The sequence below is a fragment of the Pelecanus crispus genome, chromosome 7 (assembly GCF_030463565.1).
Source record: "Pelecanus crispus isolate bPelCri1 chromosome 7, bPelCri1.pri, whole genome shotgun sequence".
NCBI lineage: Eukaryota > Metazoa > Chordata > Aves > Pelecaniformes > Pelecanidae > Pelecanus > Pelecanus crispus.
In genome coordinates this window covers 11,742,909-11,759,501 of record NC_134649.1, presented here as the reverse complement: position 1 = coordinate 11,759,501, position 16,593 = coordinate 11,742,909, and the positions used below count along the sequence as shown (strand labels likewise).

Sequence of the window (16,593 nt, the reverse complement as noted above, 5' to 3'; positions counted from 1 at the left end):
TTTCTTTTTGCGCGCACTTCAGGCCTTTATGCATGCATTCCGCCGCCCTCACCTCCCACTCTCCTGAGAAGGGCAACAAAGCTGGTGAAGGGTCTGGAGCACAGGCCTTATGAGGAGCGGCTGAGGCAACTGGGGTTGTTCAGCCTGGGGAAGAGGAGGCTGAGGGGAGACCTTATTGCTCTCTACAACTCCCTGAAAGGAGGTTGTAGCGAGGTGGGTGTTGGTCTCTTCTCCCATGTAGTTAGCGATAGGACAAGAGGAAATGGGCTCAAGCTGCGCCAGGGGAGGTTTAGGTTGGATATTAGGAAAAATTTCTTCATGGAAAGGGTAGTCAAGCATTGGAACAGGCTGCCCAGAGAGGTGGTGGAGTCACCATCCCTGGAGGCATTCAAAAAATGGGTAGATGTGGCACTCTGGGACATGGTTTAGTCTAGTCTACCCTTGATTGGTTTAGTGTGGACTTGGTAGTGTAGGTTAATGGTTGGACTGGATGATCTTAAAGGTCTTTTCCAACCTAAAGGATTCTATGATTCTATGGTTTAGTGGGCATGGTGGTGTTGGCTTGATGGTTGGACTGATGATCTTAGAGGTCCTTTCCAACCTTAATGATTCCTAGTTTTTACTTTCATTAAAAAATAATGCAGCCACCAAGCCAGGAAACATGAAATACTACTCTACCCTTAATTGGTTTAGTGTGGACTTGGTAATGTTAGGTTAATGGTTGGACTGCATGATCTCAAAGGTCTTTTCCAACCCAAACGATTCTACGATTCCATGATTATTTATTTTCGTACCCCCTGTGGGATGGCCTCCCGCCCCGCCCCCCGCCGGCGGCCCCGCCTTGTCCCCGCCCTCGGGCGACACCCGCCAATGGGTCCCCGAGCTGAGGGTGACGTGTCGCGAGGGGCCCGCCCCCTCGCCGGCTGCGCGCGGCGCCTTTAAGGCCGTTCGGTTTCTGTTTCGCTCCGCGGGCGCGGGCGCTGCGCGGCCGCCGCCATTATGGAGCCGCAGCCCGACAGCCTGGAGGGGTGGGTGGCCGTGCGCGACACCGCCTTCGCCGAGCCTCAGCCGCCGCGGCTCCGCTTCCTCGTGGGCTGGAACAGCGTGGAGGGCGCGTTCGCCGTGACCTGCCACGGCCGGGCGGAGGCGGCGGCGCAGGCCCCGCAGAGCTGGGCCGGCCTCTTCTCGGCGCCGGCCCTGCGCGGCGTCCACCGGCAGCTGGCGGCCGTCTGTCCGCGCCTGGAGCCCGCCTTCCCCGCGCTGCCGCCCACCTTGCCCGGCGCCGGCGGCGGCGGCGGGCTCTGGGCCGTGCTGTTCCCCGGCGGCGCGGCGCCGGGCGAGGCCGAGGTGCAGGAGCTGTGCCGGGAGCTGGAGCTCTACCTGGGCTGGGCCCTGGAGTTCTGCGGCGGCCGAGTGGTGCTGGACGCCCTCTTCGCCGCCGACCGCCGCCGCGACGACGAGTACTTCGAGAGTCTCCACGAGCTCCGCGGGAGGGCTCTGCGCGGCCACCTGGCCCGGGCCAAGGAGGCCCTGCGGCGGGTACGGGCCCCGGGGCCGGGCGGGGGGTGCGGATGGGCCGCCCCGCAGCGCCGGCGGGGCCTGAGGGGGCCAGTGGCCTGGGCCGGCACCGCGGAGGGGGCCGGCAGGCGCCTCCGGGCTGGCCTGGGCCTGCTCGCCCGAGGGAGCGCAGCGGCCTGAGGCTGTCCCTGAGGGGTGCGGGGCGGGGTGTGTGTGTGTGCTGCGGGGCCTCCGCCTGCTCTCCCTGTAGGCAGAAAAGGTTCCCTCGGTGTAGGACCGCCTTCGCTGTTCCGTGCTGCAGCACAGCCGGTGGGTGCACCTGTCTGAGCCTCAGCTTTAGCACCTCTTGCTCACCTGCGAGGCTGGCAGCCTTTGCTGCAAGAGCTTCAGTCACTCGGGTCAGACTCGCATTTGGGTAATGTGAGCAGGGTGACCAAGTCACTGATACTGTCTTGCTCATAGTATTGTCCAGTGTTCAGATTAGTGCTTATACAAATACTTTTTTGATTGTCTGGAAATCACTAAGTCAACTTTCTCAAGTACTGAGTGTCATCATTTTTTTGTAAGGGCTACTTCATTAAGTGGGGAATAAGCCAGCTCTGGGTGGGCAGTCCGTATAAGACATCAGGGCGCTTACTTAAGCTGCAAGCGCTCCTACAAAAACACATTGCTAAAAATATCCAGCAGTGTTGTGCAATAGGTGGAGCAGTAACTGAAGGGGAGAGTACAATCATGCTCTGATTTTCTAACCTACCTATGAAGGTCTCAATCTGCCTGTTAGCAGTAATGCCTGTAACTGGGGGATTCTCAGTCAGGTTTTTTATTAAAACCAAACTTAGCTGTGGACCTGTGCCAAATAGATGTTTTATAGTCAGAGAAATTGTTATAAGTGTCAAATTCTGGCCTAAGGGTTGTATGAACTGATGATGATGTTAGCCCTTTCTCCCTTTAGCATCATACCTTTCTTCTTGCTGTAGCTGTGTTCCTGTTCCCCCCGCCCTTGTAGTAAACATGGAATTTAAAAGATGGTATCTAGTAATGTGGTTGCAATTAGGACGTCAGTATGTTAAAACAAGAGTTACAGGTACTTGAGGCTCACCAGTGTGTTGCTGGTGTAGTTGTCTTGTAGTATCTGTTTGCAGTCTATTTCCTGGCAAAGTATGCTGAAAGGTATTTTATGAAAGTGATCATGCTTTGGAGGAAAGTTAAGACAGTTGGCTTTAGCCTTCTGTTTCCTATTTCAGTCTTTGACAGCTGTAACAACATTATTGTTTCAGAAAGACACTGTTTTTAAAAGACAACTTTAGTTTACATGAACTTTGTGTACAGTGCTGTATTCAAAAGCTACGGTTTCTGTAACTGACTATAACAATTCATGGCCCAGTTAGAAATACATTCTAGCCACCATGCTCTTTTGCAAGCAGCACAAGCATGTACAGCCATGTGGCAGTTCGGGGTTTGGTGGTTAAGTATAACTCGGTGCCGGTTATTCTGCTATTTCCAACTATATTTTAGATATGGCTAAACATGCTATAGAGTGTTGTATTTGCAGGCCTAACATAAATTCATTATATTGCAGTCTAGACCAAGTTATGCAAGATTCAAGAAATAAAACCTGCCTCTTCTGGCACTAAACTAGCCTTAAGTATCAGAGCATCCTTCTTCCCTCTTTACATCCATGTCCTTCTCAAATACTTCATCCTCTGGGGCAGGAAATTAATTTTGAAGGATGCAGAAGACACTGGTACAAGATGGAGGGAGAGTAGTATTGTGTATATACTTCTTTGAACACACAGGCAAAGACAAAAGAAAAAACCCAAGAGCGATACTGTTAAAACAACTAGAGGAGTCGGTTAGGCTAATGGGGAACCAGAATTCTATGAAAAGAATATCAGATTGTGTAAAACAAGGATTTTGCTTTGAAACAGACAAAATGTTGTCCCCCAACCACCTGTCTCCTGCCCCCCCCCCCCAACCCCGAATCCTTGTAATGAATAATTGTCTCATGAGTTGACCTTGAAGTTTCACTAATACTTCCTGTCTACTCACTATAAGCATCCTCCAGGAGTAGCATGACCCTCACTACTTGCTTTGAGTATGGGAATGAGAAAATGAACTACTGTGTTTCAATTTGGCTTCAAGTGGAGAAAAAGCAGTCTGTTAAATTGCTGCAGATGGGCCCTAGGGCTGTGTGTGAGCTACCACGAACTCCTGTCCTGCCTGTGCTAGGCCTGGAGGGAGGATGGGTGGGAAATGCCCTTGAGCTGACATCTATGGATTTTCCCTGGGGAAATGCCTCCACAGCTGGGAACTTTGCTCCTGCTGTCTTACCCAGACTCAGCTGGAAAGAGCAAAGGTGATGGTTTAATTTCAGTGTTTTTCATTTGCAACACAATCAAGCTTATGTTTCTAATACTTTTTCTCATTGTTGTAGCACCAAACACGCCCTATTCCCTTCCCTCCTTACAGAGCTGTAGAACAAACACTATCTTTCCAGGAAGGTCTGTGTTTCTCAGCAGAACTTAGCTGTGTTCCCTCAGCTGGCGCACTCTATCCTGGCCCATAGAGCGCACCATGGTCTCTGCTAGCTGCTGTCAAAGAAAAATCTTTGAAGCTTTGATTGGTGCCAGTAAACAAATGCAGTTGAGGGGAAGTTTCCAACTTTCTATTTTGTCACAGAAGCAAATAAAGACCTTAAATAAGGACTAGTGTATCAGAAAGGTGGTTGTTCCATGGAAGAATTACAAGTTACAAAGTGTAACGTCCCTAGAACTAAGATTAGAATAAACTAATAAATTATACAAATGTTAAAGGAATTTAACTGCAGGGTATATCAGGAGTATAAATGTGTTTCCTAAATTCTTATTTTTAAATGGCAATCTGATTTTTCTATGCCCGAAGTCAGAAATTCTGGATCCAGAAACTCATTTCATATTAGCAGGCATTTAGTAATTGTGGAAGCAATGCAAGAGCTAATTTAAGAATACCTTACTTGTCCTTCCAGTACACAGACTTCCCCAGTTTCCCCTTTGTGTTTGTAAAAAGCAGCAACCAAGTCATCTGCACACAGCTATTAGAATTTCTCTGGTGGAAGCCCTAGGCATGATACTCCTTGCAGTCTCCCAATGCAATATGCAGCAATTGGTGCCTTTAACAGTGCGGTGTTAAAGATATTTCCAGCTGGGAGTGGCTGCTGAATGCGTGGCGTACACCTCCTGTGTAGTGGGAAGCCCTGCCTGTTCATCAAATGGCAAGTGGCAGGTCCTTTCCACCAAAGCTCATCAACAGTCAGCACACATGAATGCAAAGCAGCTAAGTCTGATTTACCTTTTATGCCATTAGGTTCTTCAGCAGCATAAAAATGCTGACACAATGGTGGCTTTGATGAAGGTTTATGAAGAAGAAGATGAAGCTTATCAGGATTTGGTTGCCATGGCAACACAATTCTACCAGTATTTACTGCAGCCCTTCAGAGATATGCGAGAGCTGGCGACACTGTACAAACTGGAAATCCTGGTAGGTCTGCCTTTACAAAGAGAAAGGCCAAGTTATATAGTAGGGCATCAGCTACTCTTGGAGCAGTTTAGACTCAGATCATTTAACATTCCCTACTTCTGTCTGTACCTACTTTTTTTCCCCTGCCAAGGCACCAAACGTGACTGAGAAATTCAGAGTTAGGGCAGAACCACTCTCAAGAGGATCTCAGAGTCCATGGTATTGGCTTGAATAGAACTGCAGCTGTCTTCTCACTAGTGTCCCACTTCTCTCTGTTTTGAGGAATTAAAAGGAAAACATCCCCAAGCTCCACCTCTCTGGGGTTTACTCTCTGGTAGGCTGAATTTACAGAGATCTAAGTAGCCTTTGTTGTGCCACCTTCAGTGGGATTAGTTTGTGGCGTTGAGAATACCATCTCCCAGCAATGCTGATGCGCCGTATTAACTCAGTTGTGGTGGCAGAACAGAAGGCAGAGGAGATCTTACTACACAAAGCAGTTTTCTATTGCTGCTACAACCTGCTAGAAGTACAGATTAAAACATGTCAGTTGTCACTGTGTTTGTTTAATTTTATATGCATCTTAAATGGGAAGCTCATACTGAAAGTGATGATGCCCCTGGAAAAGAGAGCCAACTACTATTTTGATTTTTCCTTAGTCTTAAAATTAAAGTGAGCTGTTAATGTTCTTGAAAAGAGCAGAACAGCTTTAAGTTTAGACTAAGGTTCTTGGATACTGAAGGTCTAAATCTGTGAAAATAAAATATCCAGTATGCTGTACTGAAAATTAAAGTGAAAATTGGAATGGATGAAAGAGAAAGTGTGTTTCTGTATTAAAAAAACTCTTAAGGGATATTTAGGCTCATTTGAAATCTAATTCTTTAAAAATAATGTTTGAATACTAGTCTTGCACCCATGTACACTTTGTGGACTTGAAAATACTCTCTTCCATTTCTTTTCTATATCCCTGTTTCTGTGTGAAAGAACTGCCAAACTGGAGAACCTGACAGTACAATGTGCTGTCAACACGTGGGGAAAAATAGAAGAGAACATTGCACGTGGAAGAGTGGTTTTGAGTTACTTTTAGTAACAACTGAAAACACTTGTGTTGGACATGATTTTTAAGGTGATAGTTTAAAAATATTTTAAGAAATAAATTAATCCAAAGTTAAGTGTGGAGTCATGATTGGGGAGCAAAGTTTCTGAGTTAGCCTAGAGAATGAGGAACAAGGCAATACATAGGCATGAGTAGCAATTCACTTTGTGACAGGTGAGGGGGAAGGTCGTGTTTGCCACCATGTTCTGCCTTGCTTGAAGTGTCTTTTAAGTATAGCATAATGCAGGCTGCACCACTGTGGTAACCAGTTGGTAACTGAGAATTTTGTCATCTTGCAGAAATCTTTGCAGTATGATAATTTGGGTCCTAAAAGAGTAGCAGCTTTGCAGAAAGATGCTGAAGAATGGACTAAGCGAGCCGAGAGTGCCGTGTGCTCCATTCAGGATATCACTGTGAACTACTTCAAGGAAACTGTAAAGGCTCTGGCAGGTAATCAGAATGATTTACACAAAATGTTGTGTAAATACTTCATTTAGGGGATTGAGAGCTCTTCTTACACCTTTGCTGGTCTCTCTCTGCAGACCCCAAGGTTAGGATGAATGTCCAGCTTAAGAAAGAAGCATTTTATTCACTTAAGATTTATATCTTTTAACCAATTTGTTTTACAGCTTGCATTTGGCTTGCACACAAACATTATCAAGGCCTGAGACTTAACGGCTGCAAACCTCTGAACAAAAACCATGCACACTTTTAATGCTTGATATGCAAGCCTCAGGGATTTCAGCATGTTAACCAAGTAGATTGCTGTGTAACTGTTAAGGCATGTTTCCATGGTACAACAAAGTATTTTACTTACATATATAAAATCACAAATTCAACCTTTTAGTCCTGTAATTTCTAAAGAAGCTTCAGAAATTGTTTAGTAGCATCAGCATTTTTAGTACTGCAGCTATAGTAGAAACACACAAGGGCTATTAGTACACTGCGTTTCTCATATCTTATTGCAATGTTTTCATCTGCAGCAATGCACAAACAGATGGAACAAGATCAGGAAAGATTTGGTAAAACCACCTGGGCATCAGCTTTGCCACGACTAGAAAACCTGAAATGTATGTTAGCTAAAGAAACCCTTCAGCATCTGAGGGCAAGAGAGTTGTGCCTGAGACAGAAGAGAGCTGGCATTCAGAAAAATGTAAGACCTTGCAAAGCCTCCTTTTCTGTCACTGTTCTATGAAGGGCTGATCAAAACCTGCCGAAGTGGTCATGGGAGTAGACTTTCAAAGTCTTTGTCTATGAAACAGCTTAGGTTTTCAACATGGTTTTAAGTTGTGGAATAATGTGTGTCTCCACTTTTTTTAAATTGCTCCTGCACGTATGAGGACACTTAGCACAGGTTAAGATACATGCTTTTACAGTTCAAGTGTCACATTAGCATTTGTGATATTGTCATGTTAGCGTTTGTGATATTAACCTTTGAAATTGTTAATTTTAGGAAGATAAAGACTGCATATTATTTTCAGAGGACACTGCAAAATATGCTTATTTAATTTTAATCTTCTGATGCTATCTAACTAGGAGTACCAGATATTTATTTTCCAAGAGTAGTGTACTGCACCATATATAACTGTTATTGGGAGTGGTATTATTTGTACAGATTATCATGAAGTCTTTCCTGGTAGACTTAAGATAAAATTACACTTTAGGTTAATAAGCCTCTCTGCTCCTCTGAGTTTCTGCTCCAAGCCATTTCTAATATTCTGTTGTTTCCATACCAAAGCACCTAAGCAGCTGCCAGTTAGGCCAGGCTCTGTACAGGTACTTGTGCATCTGTGCATGTTCCATGTGTGCATATTTTGTTATTACTGCTTTTTATTTTCCATTTGGGGCTATACAGTTGGAGAACTTCAGTGAACAAGAAGAGAACTTCACTGTAGTGGAGGAGCTGGAAATACAGTATTATGAAACGCAGCTGGAATTATATAATGTACAGCTTGAAGTATTGAAACATGAAGAGATGTTGCTTATTGTACAGTTGGACACTTTAAGGAGACAGATTAAAGGTAAGAATAAACAAATACTTAAGCACATATCCAAAACACAGAAGTGATATAGCCGCCTCTGTTTTCACTTTTTAAAAAAAAAAAAAGGATGATTGTCACTGCTCAGGTCTTGATAGTAGAAAGCATCATTGGAAAACATTGATACCTTGGCACCGTCTGATATTTTGTCTTCTGACTAATTAGACACTAACTTGGTAACACAAGTTTCAAAAAAAGTCACACTGGTAGCTCGTCTTGACAGCAGCTGTGATATGTGCATGCGCTGGTTTAGCATATGGAATAACTTATATTGAAAATGCTTAACTGCTCTCGCAGTTAGAGGATCTGTGCATAGAAACTCTGGATATTGTGACCTACTGAAGTGGGTCCTGAAATTCATCACAAATCTGTTGTAATTTCACATGTAGAAGAAATTGCAAAATACATCCTGTAATGACAAAAAGAGGTGATTATAGCTAGATGGTACTTGAGTACTGCTATATTCCAGTCTAAGTGTCTCTTCGTAACATCTTTATGACCAAATTAGGCACCAGTCTTGTTTGTGCTTATGAATTCTCTATTACTGTGAAATAAACGTTGCTCCTGCTTGTTGCATAATTAAAACCTGGTAAATAGTAAAATAAGTCACCCAGTGTTGATCAGAACAGTCTTCAGTTTTCCAGGAAAACTCCAGTCGGTGAAGGTAGGAGTTAAAGCAGAGAGAGACATTTGAAAGAGGAAGCTAAATAACAACAAGTGCTAACAGCATAAATTTGATCCTGCAAAGCACCCCTGTGAGTAACATGACGTGTTTGTGTAAGACTTTGAAGGACCAAGCTCGGCTCTGGAGCATTACACTCTCTAATAACTAAATCACTGCTTTCAATGGCTTTTAAAATGTCATTAGTTCTTTAAATGTTTAAATAACTGTGGCAATTTTGGGGTTTTTAAAAAAATGCCAAATGCCTTTTTAGAGAAACAGGATGAAGTTGTTTACTATGATACATGTGAAAATCCTGAGGAGCTCAAGGTCATTGAACAGACAATGGGACAACATTACGCTAACTTGTCAGAAATGACGATGCTGAGGCAGAAGACTAAACAGTTGGAGACAAAGCGTGGGACTGTCTGTGCGAGGAGAGCCTACCTCAGGAACAAAAAAGTAAATGCAGTCCTGGAGATGTGCATTTTCTTTAGCTGATGTCTTGACTCATGAGGGATGGACAGGAAACAACCAGGGAAGCTTTGGGTGGAGCATACAAGATGATAGGTGACTCGGTGCCAAGGCCTCCAAACAGAAAGAGGGGCAGTGTGATTTTAAGCCAGCTTTACACTCCACTGTGTGGTGCAAGTGCCTCTCTAGTTTATTAAGAGAGCACAAACTTACGTGGGTGACCCAGGAGGTGTTCCCCTATCAGCTAAGCCTTACCAGAGCCCTGCTGTGGCCAGCTGGAGCTTTGCCCTGACAGCCTTTTACAAAGCAGCTGCAGTACAGGAGGAAATGGCCTGCAATGAAGGAAGCTGCAGTGACCGAACAACCCATGAAGTGATGCTTTACCTTTGAATGGGAGGGAGAGGAAAATTTAACTGCTGCAATTCTCTCTTGAGCCTCTCAGTTCTGTGCAAAGGGCAGTTTTTTCCTTTGTTTCCCATTCAGAGCAGAACACTAGGAAGACACAAGTGAGATCACAGTTGACTCTCATGAACCTTCCCAGTGAGCTGAGCTTACCTTACACCTGCACAGTCCTGCTGGGGCAGAGAGCAGAGTTTAAGCTGCAGTCTGTCTGGACCTTAGCCTGGACAAAATGGGAAAGACATTGGAAAGGTTTTGTGGGCCATCATTGCCTCTTGCTTGCAACTGCTTCCTCGGCAGAACTTCCTTTACCTCTGTTTTCATTCACTTAATTGCTGTCTGTTGGTTATATAACACTAAAGCTGAATGCCAGATGATTTGCAAATGCTTACCCAGCCATGTGGATAATCCCCCTCTGTACAGTGACAAATAGCGACTCCCAGAGAAAATATTGAAGCCTGCAGCTTCTCTGCGGCACTTTGTTACTAACAGAAGGTACCCCTGTTAGGCATTCATTGTGCTTCCCATACCTTTGCTTCCCTGGCTTTTGTACTTGGGAGCTATGGCAAATAAGGGATAGGGGGAAAGTAGCCTTGTATTTTTGTAATGCCCTGCTAGCTTCCCTCTTGCCTTCTTCCTCATTTCTTTGCACCCCTTCCCTCCAGATGGTACCTGAGTGGAATTTCTTCAGAGCTTGTTGCTGCTTTTTTTTTTTTTTCTTCCTCCTTTCTTCTCTCTTTTTTTTTTTTTTTTTAACCTAAATTTAAGACAGAGTGATCGATTCAGGTCTGGGTATGTTCCCTCTGCAGCATGAATAACTGTATCACTAATTAGGAGAACAAAAGATCCCATTGGCTTTAGCCATGAAGGAGTCCCACAGACTTCACCTTCAGGGTCTCACATCTGCCACTGATTGAGCTTAGCCATCCTTCTTGACACAACTAAGCACTCAGCCTTGATCACTTAGTGGCTTGTGCACAAGAGTTAATGGCACAGATGGTGCATAGTAAATGTGAACTAACCAAGGGTTGCATGAATTTTGTTGTTCTACCAGGATCAATGTGAAGCAAGCCATCGGCAGAGACTGCAAGAGGCAGAAGAGAGCAAAAAACGCTTCCAGCAGCATCACAGCATACAGATAGTGAGTACTGAATAGCAGCCTTGGAGAACCTGGCAGCTGCTTTTTTTTCACACACTAATGCTTACTTACTTGTGTTTTAATGCAGAAGAGAGACAAGCAAAAAGAGGAGGAGAAAAAGAAAAAAGCTTGGATAAGCCAGGAACGTCAGAAGACGCTGGAGAGGCTGAAAACATTCAGGGAGGCAAGTACTGTGAACTACAGTAGTCCTAAATGGTGTCAAAACACAACGTCAGAAAGTAGCCATAGCTCACTGTGTGAGCACGGTCCGAATCAGAGACAACCATTTTGATAGCCTAAAATAGGCTTGTGTGTGATGAGTCAAGAGGATTAAATCCGCTAAAGATATAGTTTCCAGGTGCAGAACCTGTTACAAAGAATGCAAGTGAGGAAATGGCTTTGAAAGAAATACATTGATATTAAATTAAATCTGTTCAGGGTTGAATTTTCTGCTTGAATTGAGTGAGTGGGACAGGTCTGTGCTCTGTGGGTTTTTGTCTCTGTGGGGTTGATGTTTCGGCAAGTCCAAAGGAGATGTGACCTCCTGCCTTATGACTTGTTTTTCAGAAGTGTCCAGCTCATGTTGTTCTGAAAACATCTCATCCCCGGCCTCTCAGTCCCAAGTTGCCACAAAGCATCACTCAGCAGGCTGCAGTACTGTCCCCTCCACCTTCGTCAAGAGCAAGGGCAGCTCCAGAGCAGCCAAAGAGCATACTGCTAGTAGAAGCCAAAGAATCAAAAGCTTCACATCAGAATACCCCAGCAGATATACCTGTCCAGATTTTTGTTACTGCTCGTGACTCAGAGCAACAAAAGTACAGTGAAGGATTGATGGTGTCTCCATCCTCCCCATCACCACCACCTCCTCCGCCCCCTCCTCCTTTACCCCCTCCTCCCCCACCTCCCCCCTTACCTCTCCAGTTAAAGACACCGTCAGCAACAGAGGATAAGCCACTTCCCCTTAGCTCCGATGGCCCCACGGAAAGCCCTGGACTGCACAAACAGGATGACTCATCCAGGAGGTCTATAAATAATTACATGGGTAAGAAGGCTCACATCAACTGGTGTTCTTTTTTTTCATTTCCTGTATTTTTCTGTTTTCCCTCCGTCTGGTTCTGGACAGGAATAGTGTGCAGTCTTGCTCAGGAGAATTAAGGTCTTGGAAAGCTTAGTCTAAGAAACCACACACAATAAAACTGACCATAACTCAGGATGCTAAATGAGTAACAATGATTGTGTATCCTGCTTGATACACGTCACAGGGTCCTCATGCTCAGAGCGTGTGACTCTGTGTTTTTGGGGAAGCACTGTCAAATTGGACAGGTCAATCTTTTAGGACATTCGAACTTGAATCTCTGCTGGAATCCTACGTTTATCAAGTACAGCCTTACAAGTTAGTTAAAACCATGCTTAATCACAGCACTACTAGTTCTGTGGAGATCTTAATTCAGGACCTGCATTTCTTAAGACCGTGCAAATCCCACTGCTGTAATGGGTAGGAAGGTGTCAGAAGAAATTCCAAGGAGAGGAGGTTTATTCATGTTGTTTGGTGAGAAGCAACCTTTATTACCAGGCTGGTTCTTGCCACAATTTTGCAACTTTTGAACGGAATGTGGCATTTTGAATGAGGATTAACGACCTGTCCAGTCAGAAGACCAACTGTGGGTCAATTTGTGGTTGTACTAATGCTGCACTTTAGCATTTATGTGCTACAGAGCTAGCAGTTGGGCTGCTTGCATTTCTAAGGTATGCACAGCCTGTGTCCACTTAGAATTTGCTTGGTTTCTAAATGAAGGTTTCTTAAGAGAATTCATGCAGAATTCAACCAGGATTTGAAAGGCAGATGGATAGCTTTGGCATACTAACGTTCCTAGGGCAAAAGTTTCTGTTCTGTTACACCTCTGCTTTGTTAGCAAGATCATGCAGGTGTAATTGAAGGCTGAACTCGGCAATTCAAACAGTGGTTTGAATGAGAATAGAGCTCAGCAGTCTCTCAAGGCTGCAGTGGTTACATCCTGCGAACAGGTTTATTTTTATCTCTAAAGCAAGCCCATATTTTGACTGTGTCAGGGAGATTGATCCAAGTTGGAAGACAGCAATTTTTTATTGTCATTTTTCACAGTGGAGCTTATGCTACGGTGAAGCATGTCTTTAAATGTGGTACATTCCTTTTCCTTTTCAGATTACGCACAATACATCCAAGTAACCTTGGTACCCTCTCAGTTAAGAGGCAAACCACAGGCAGAAATACCAAGGAAAGTTCAGCATTTTCAGGTCTTCCAAGGTGTGGGGAAGTACAAGCAGCTGAAGGGCTGAGATGCAGTTGAGTTACCGTGACAAACTACTGTGCAGTGGGTCAGTGTGCAGACTTCCGTCTGGGAGGTCTGTGGGATAACTCTGCCACAGATATGCTTAAGAAGCTTTGATTAGCAACAGGAGTTGTACACCAGAGTAGTCTGATTGTTACTGGAACAGCCTTGCTAGTAGCTAATATTTGCTACCATTCACAGCCTAACATTGATGTCCTTTCATTATTTTTGGATAAGAAAAATCCTTTTTCTTTACTGGAGAGATCCAATTGGTTGTTTATACCCATTTCATGAAGAAAACCAGCATGTTAATTGCTGTAATAGTAATTGATAAAATACTGCCACAGAAACTTACTGAAACAGCTTCAAAAGAGGTTGGTTTTAGTTACACATGGACTAGTCATGTCTTTGCGTGTGAAAAGCCAGGAGAGGTTCATATTCTGATGTTGAAAATATTGTCTATAATGTGTTAACATATTTTCCAAGGGGAACTTCTTTTATAATTTGTTAGTCTGACTAGTCTTCTACCAGGCAGCCCATTTGATTAATAGACTTAAAACCTACTTGAAGGCTTTGTAAGACAAGTTGGTGGATCTTTGCTTGATCCTTTTCTGGCATCTCAGTCTCTGAAGGTACCACAGGATTTAGCAGAATGTTACATTTCAAGTGCTTGATGTTAATCACGTGACCTTCTGTGCACTGTGCACGGCAAAAATACTTCTAGCTGTGAGGTGCAGATGGTCTGAACCTGTGGCTGTAGGAGTCGGCTGCTGTCCAGGGAAACTGCCTCCCTGTCCGACAGTCTGAAGCTAGCAACAAAGAATCCAACAGAATAAGTAAAACGCAAATTACAGTGCATATCAAGAGAACTAGTAGAAGCTCTCTCACTATGGTGTCCTTTATGGTCTGAAGTTCAGAAACATACGCCTGAGATTTAAATCATGTTGTAAAATGGGAATTATTTTTTAAGTCCATACAGAAAAGAGCTGCCTACCTGCCTGCTTAGGGCCTGATCTGGCTCCCACTGACTTCAGTAGTGCAGTTTCAAGCCCTTCTACTCAAATCCTTTAATTTTTCTCTTGGCTGAGCAAAAATGCAATTGACAGTCTCAGCAGGCATCTGAGCAAGCTAAGAGGAGTGGTAGATTGTTTCTAATACAGAATACAAGAGATTTTTTGGTTCACTGAAATTTTTTTGAAAGCCCGTAAAGTTATAATGAAAAAGAAGCATCCTCCTTTGTGTATAATTTCTTCCTTAGAGCACAACCTTGTGTAATTTTGAAGAGGTGTTGGATTCTCAGTTCAAGATATAAAAGCTTTAACTGCTTTTTAAAAGCAATTCCAGAGCCTGGTGTTGCAGAAGCTTGAAAGAGTCTGTGCCAGAACAGACCAGTCTTTTTCCTGTTTCTAGCAAAGACGAGAGGAAGAACCCTGAACACTTGGGTAGGATTTTATATCTCTAAGTGCGGTGGTCTTGTTCGTTCTTCTGATAACGGTAGATTTATCTGTTGCAGGTTCCATGGATGAGGTTTTGGCTTCTCTAAAACGCAGTGAAGTTCATCTTCGCAAAGTGGAACAGCCAAATCCGTATGCCTCTGTAAAAGACAACATCCTCTCTGCCATAAGGCAAGGAGTTAAACTAAGAAAAGTGAATCGAGATACTGAGAAAGATGTCAGTAAAGGATCCACTAATGAGTTAGAGAGAAGCATTAAGGCAGTCATCCAGAGAATTAAGAAAGTGTCTGCTGATTCTGAAGAGGAGGAAAGCAATGATCAGAATAATGGAGAATGGGACGGCTAACCAATTCAGAGTAACAGACATACTGACTGGAACGGAGTGTGTGTCTCATTTTGCACATTGTAGAAGACTGTCCCTTTCAAAATGAAAGAACAGCGTGATCGTGTGTGTTCTTCTCACAGTCCAAAATGTCTTGTAGAGTAAAAGAATCCTATTGATTTTCTACAGGAGCTGCAAATCATTATTTTTGCATGAGAAATCATGCTCCAAACTATGCTTGCATTAATAGGTATTTCTGGCTCAACCATGTAGAATTTTCACCACACCTGAAGACAGCTAAAATGCTGGGTTGAAACATACATTGTTAGGTTGTTACTATGCAGTAGGTAATGGTATCACAACACAGTTTAAGGAGTTAAAAACTAACTGAAAATCTATTTTGTCAGATGAAAGTAGAACGAAATTTGTGGTGATAGAGGCAAACCAGAAAACTTAGCATAATCTGGAACCTCTCATTCCTACCTCCATTGTCCAGAGATTTCTTCAACATTTTGTTTGTCTAATACAGCTTACTCTCAGATAACTACATGGATACTCCATTTATCATTATGTTATAAAGTGTGCACTTATGAATGGGCTTGGTAATACTGATTGGAAAAATTACTATCCAGTGTGAAATAAACACTACTGTAGTAATTACTGAAAAGTTTACTTTTTAGCTGGAAGCTTAAATATAGAGGATTTTTAGATGCTAAATGTTTTTCATACATCGACATTTACAATGAACTGTTGGCATGAAAGCAAGCCAAAATATTGTATATAATATTTTCTGGGATCTAGCCCTGTAATACAGAGCTGCATTTCTCCACTGAGAACATCAATACATGCTTATAGCTACTCTCATGAATTTAAATTACCTGATAGCCTTATAAATGGCAGATATTTGCATTGTGCCTGCAACCTGACTATTTAAAAATTCAGCTACATTCAATTTAGAGACTGTTTCTATTTTGGATAGATAGTGACAAAAATGATTCCAAGTTTCTTTTGGAGTTTATACTGACCCTTAATAAAAATATATCCTGACAGAACAAGTGAATTCAGTGTGCTGTCATTTCAGGATACTGCTATGAAGTAAGCGTTGCTTTACACCAGGTGCTCTGGTTTTTGATAGCAAGTGGCAGCCATACAGCAATTGCGCTCTCTCACTAACGGTATATGTAAATGCGCTTAGTTTCTCAAATATTTATGCATTGTAATTTGGTAAAAAAAATTGCAAATACAGTGCTTTAATTCCCTGTTTTCCTGTAGAGTAGCAGATCTGTTTAATCAGCACAGTAAATATGTATGCAACAGTTTTCATGCGAGAAGCAGGAGCTGGGCGTTCATTTTTTACTGTTTCAGCAGCTACTGCTATTTTGAAGTTAGGAAAAACCCAACCTTTTTTTTGTCCGCTGCCATTGAACCAAATGGAGATGAAAGCAGCAGCAGCGCGGGTCAGTTCTTACTCAACACTTCTGACTCGATGCCTGCAGAGGGGAGCTGGCGGGCACGATGCCACAGTGCGCCCGCACCTCCCTGCCTGCCCCTGAGCTCGGCCCGGGGGCAAGGGCTGTGCTGAGCTGGCGGGGAGCAGGGGTGAATTTATTGCGCATTCGGACTTCAGCATCCCAAATGCTGAATGTTTCCCATAGACTGGAACCGAGGACAAAATCCGGTCCTTCAAGAGT

At 43.7% G+C, this 16,593-nt stretch overlaps 1 protein-coding gene across 1 annotated transcript; it reads left to right on the top strand.

The window, feature by feature from the left end:
- Positions 1–984: 984 nt before the first annotated feature.
- Positions 985–15,951, top strand: WHAMM (WASP homolog associated with actin, golgi membranes and microtubules). The gene is made up of 10 exons (XM_075713756.1): positions 985–1,539; positions 4,861–5,034; positions 6,406–6,556; positions 7,090–7,259; positions 7,962–8,127; positions 9,081–9,268; positions 10,734–10,820; positions 10,906–11,001; positions 11,385–11,859; positions 14,640–15,951. The coding sequence occupies exons 1-10, from the start codon at positions 1,000–1,002 to the stop codon at positions 14,924–14,926; spliced, it is 2,334 nt and encodes a 777-aa protein (XP_075569871.1). The 5' UTR covers positions 985–999; the 3' UTR covers positions 14,927–15,951.
- The last annotated feature ends 642 nt before the right edge of the window (positions 15,952–16,593 follow it).

Excerpts from the sequence above, each read along its gene's own strand:
- WHAMM (XM_075713756.1), top strand. The coding sequence starts at position 1,000 with ATGGAGCCGCAGCCCGACAGCCTGGAGGGGTGGGTGGCCGTGCGCGAC. Across the intron at positions 6,557-7,089 it reads AACTGTAAAGGCTCTGGCAG|CAATGCACAAACAGATGGAA; the intron begins GTAATCAGAATG and ends TTTCATCTGCAG. Across the intron at positions 11,002-11,384 it reads GGCTGAAAACATTCAGGGAG|AAGTGTCCAGCTCATGTTGT; the intron begins GCAAGTACTGTG and ends CTTGTTTTTCAG.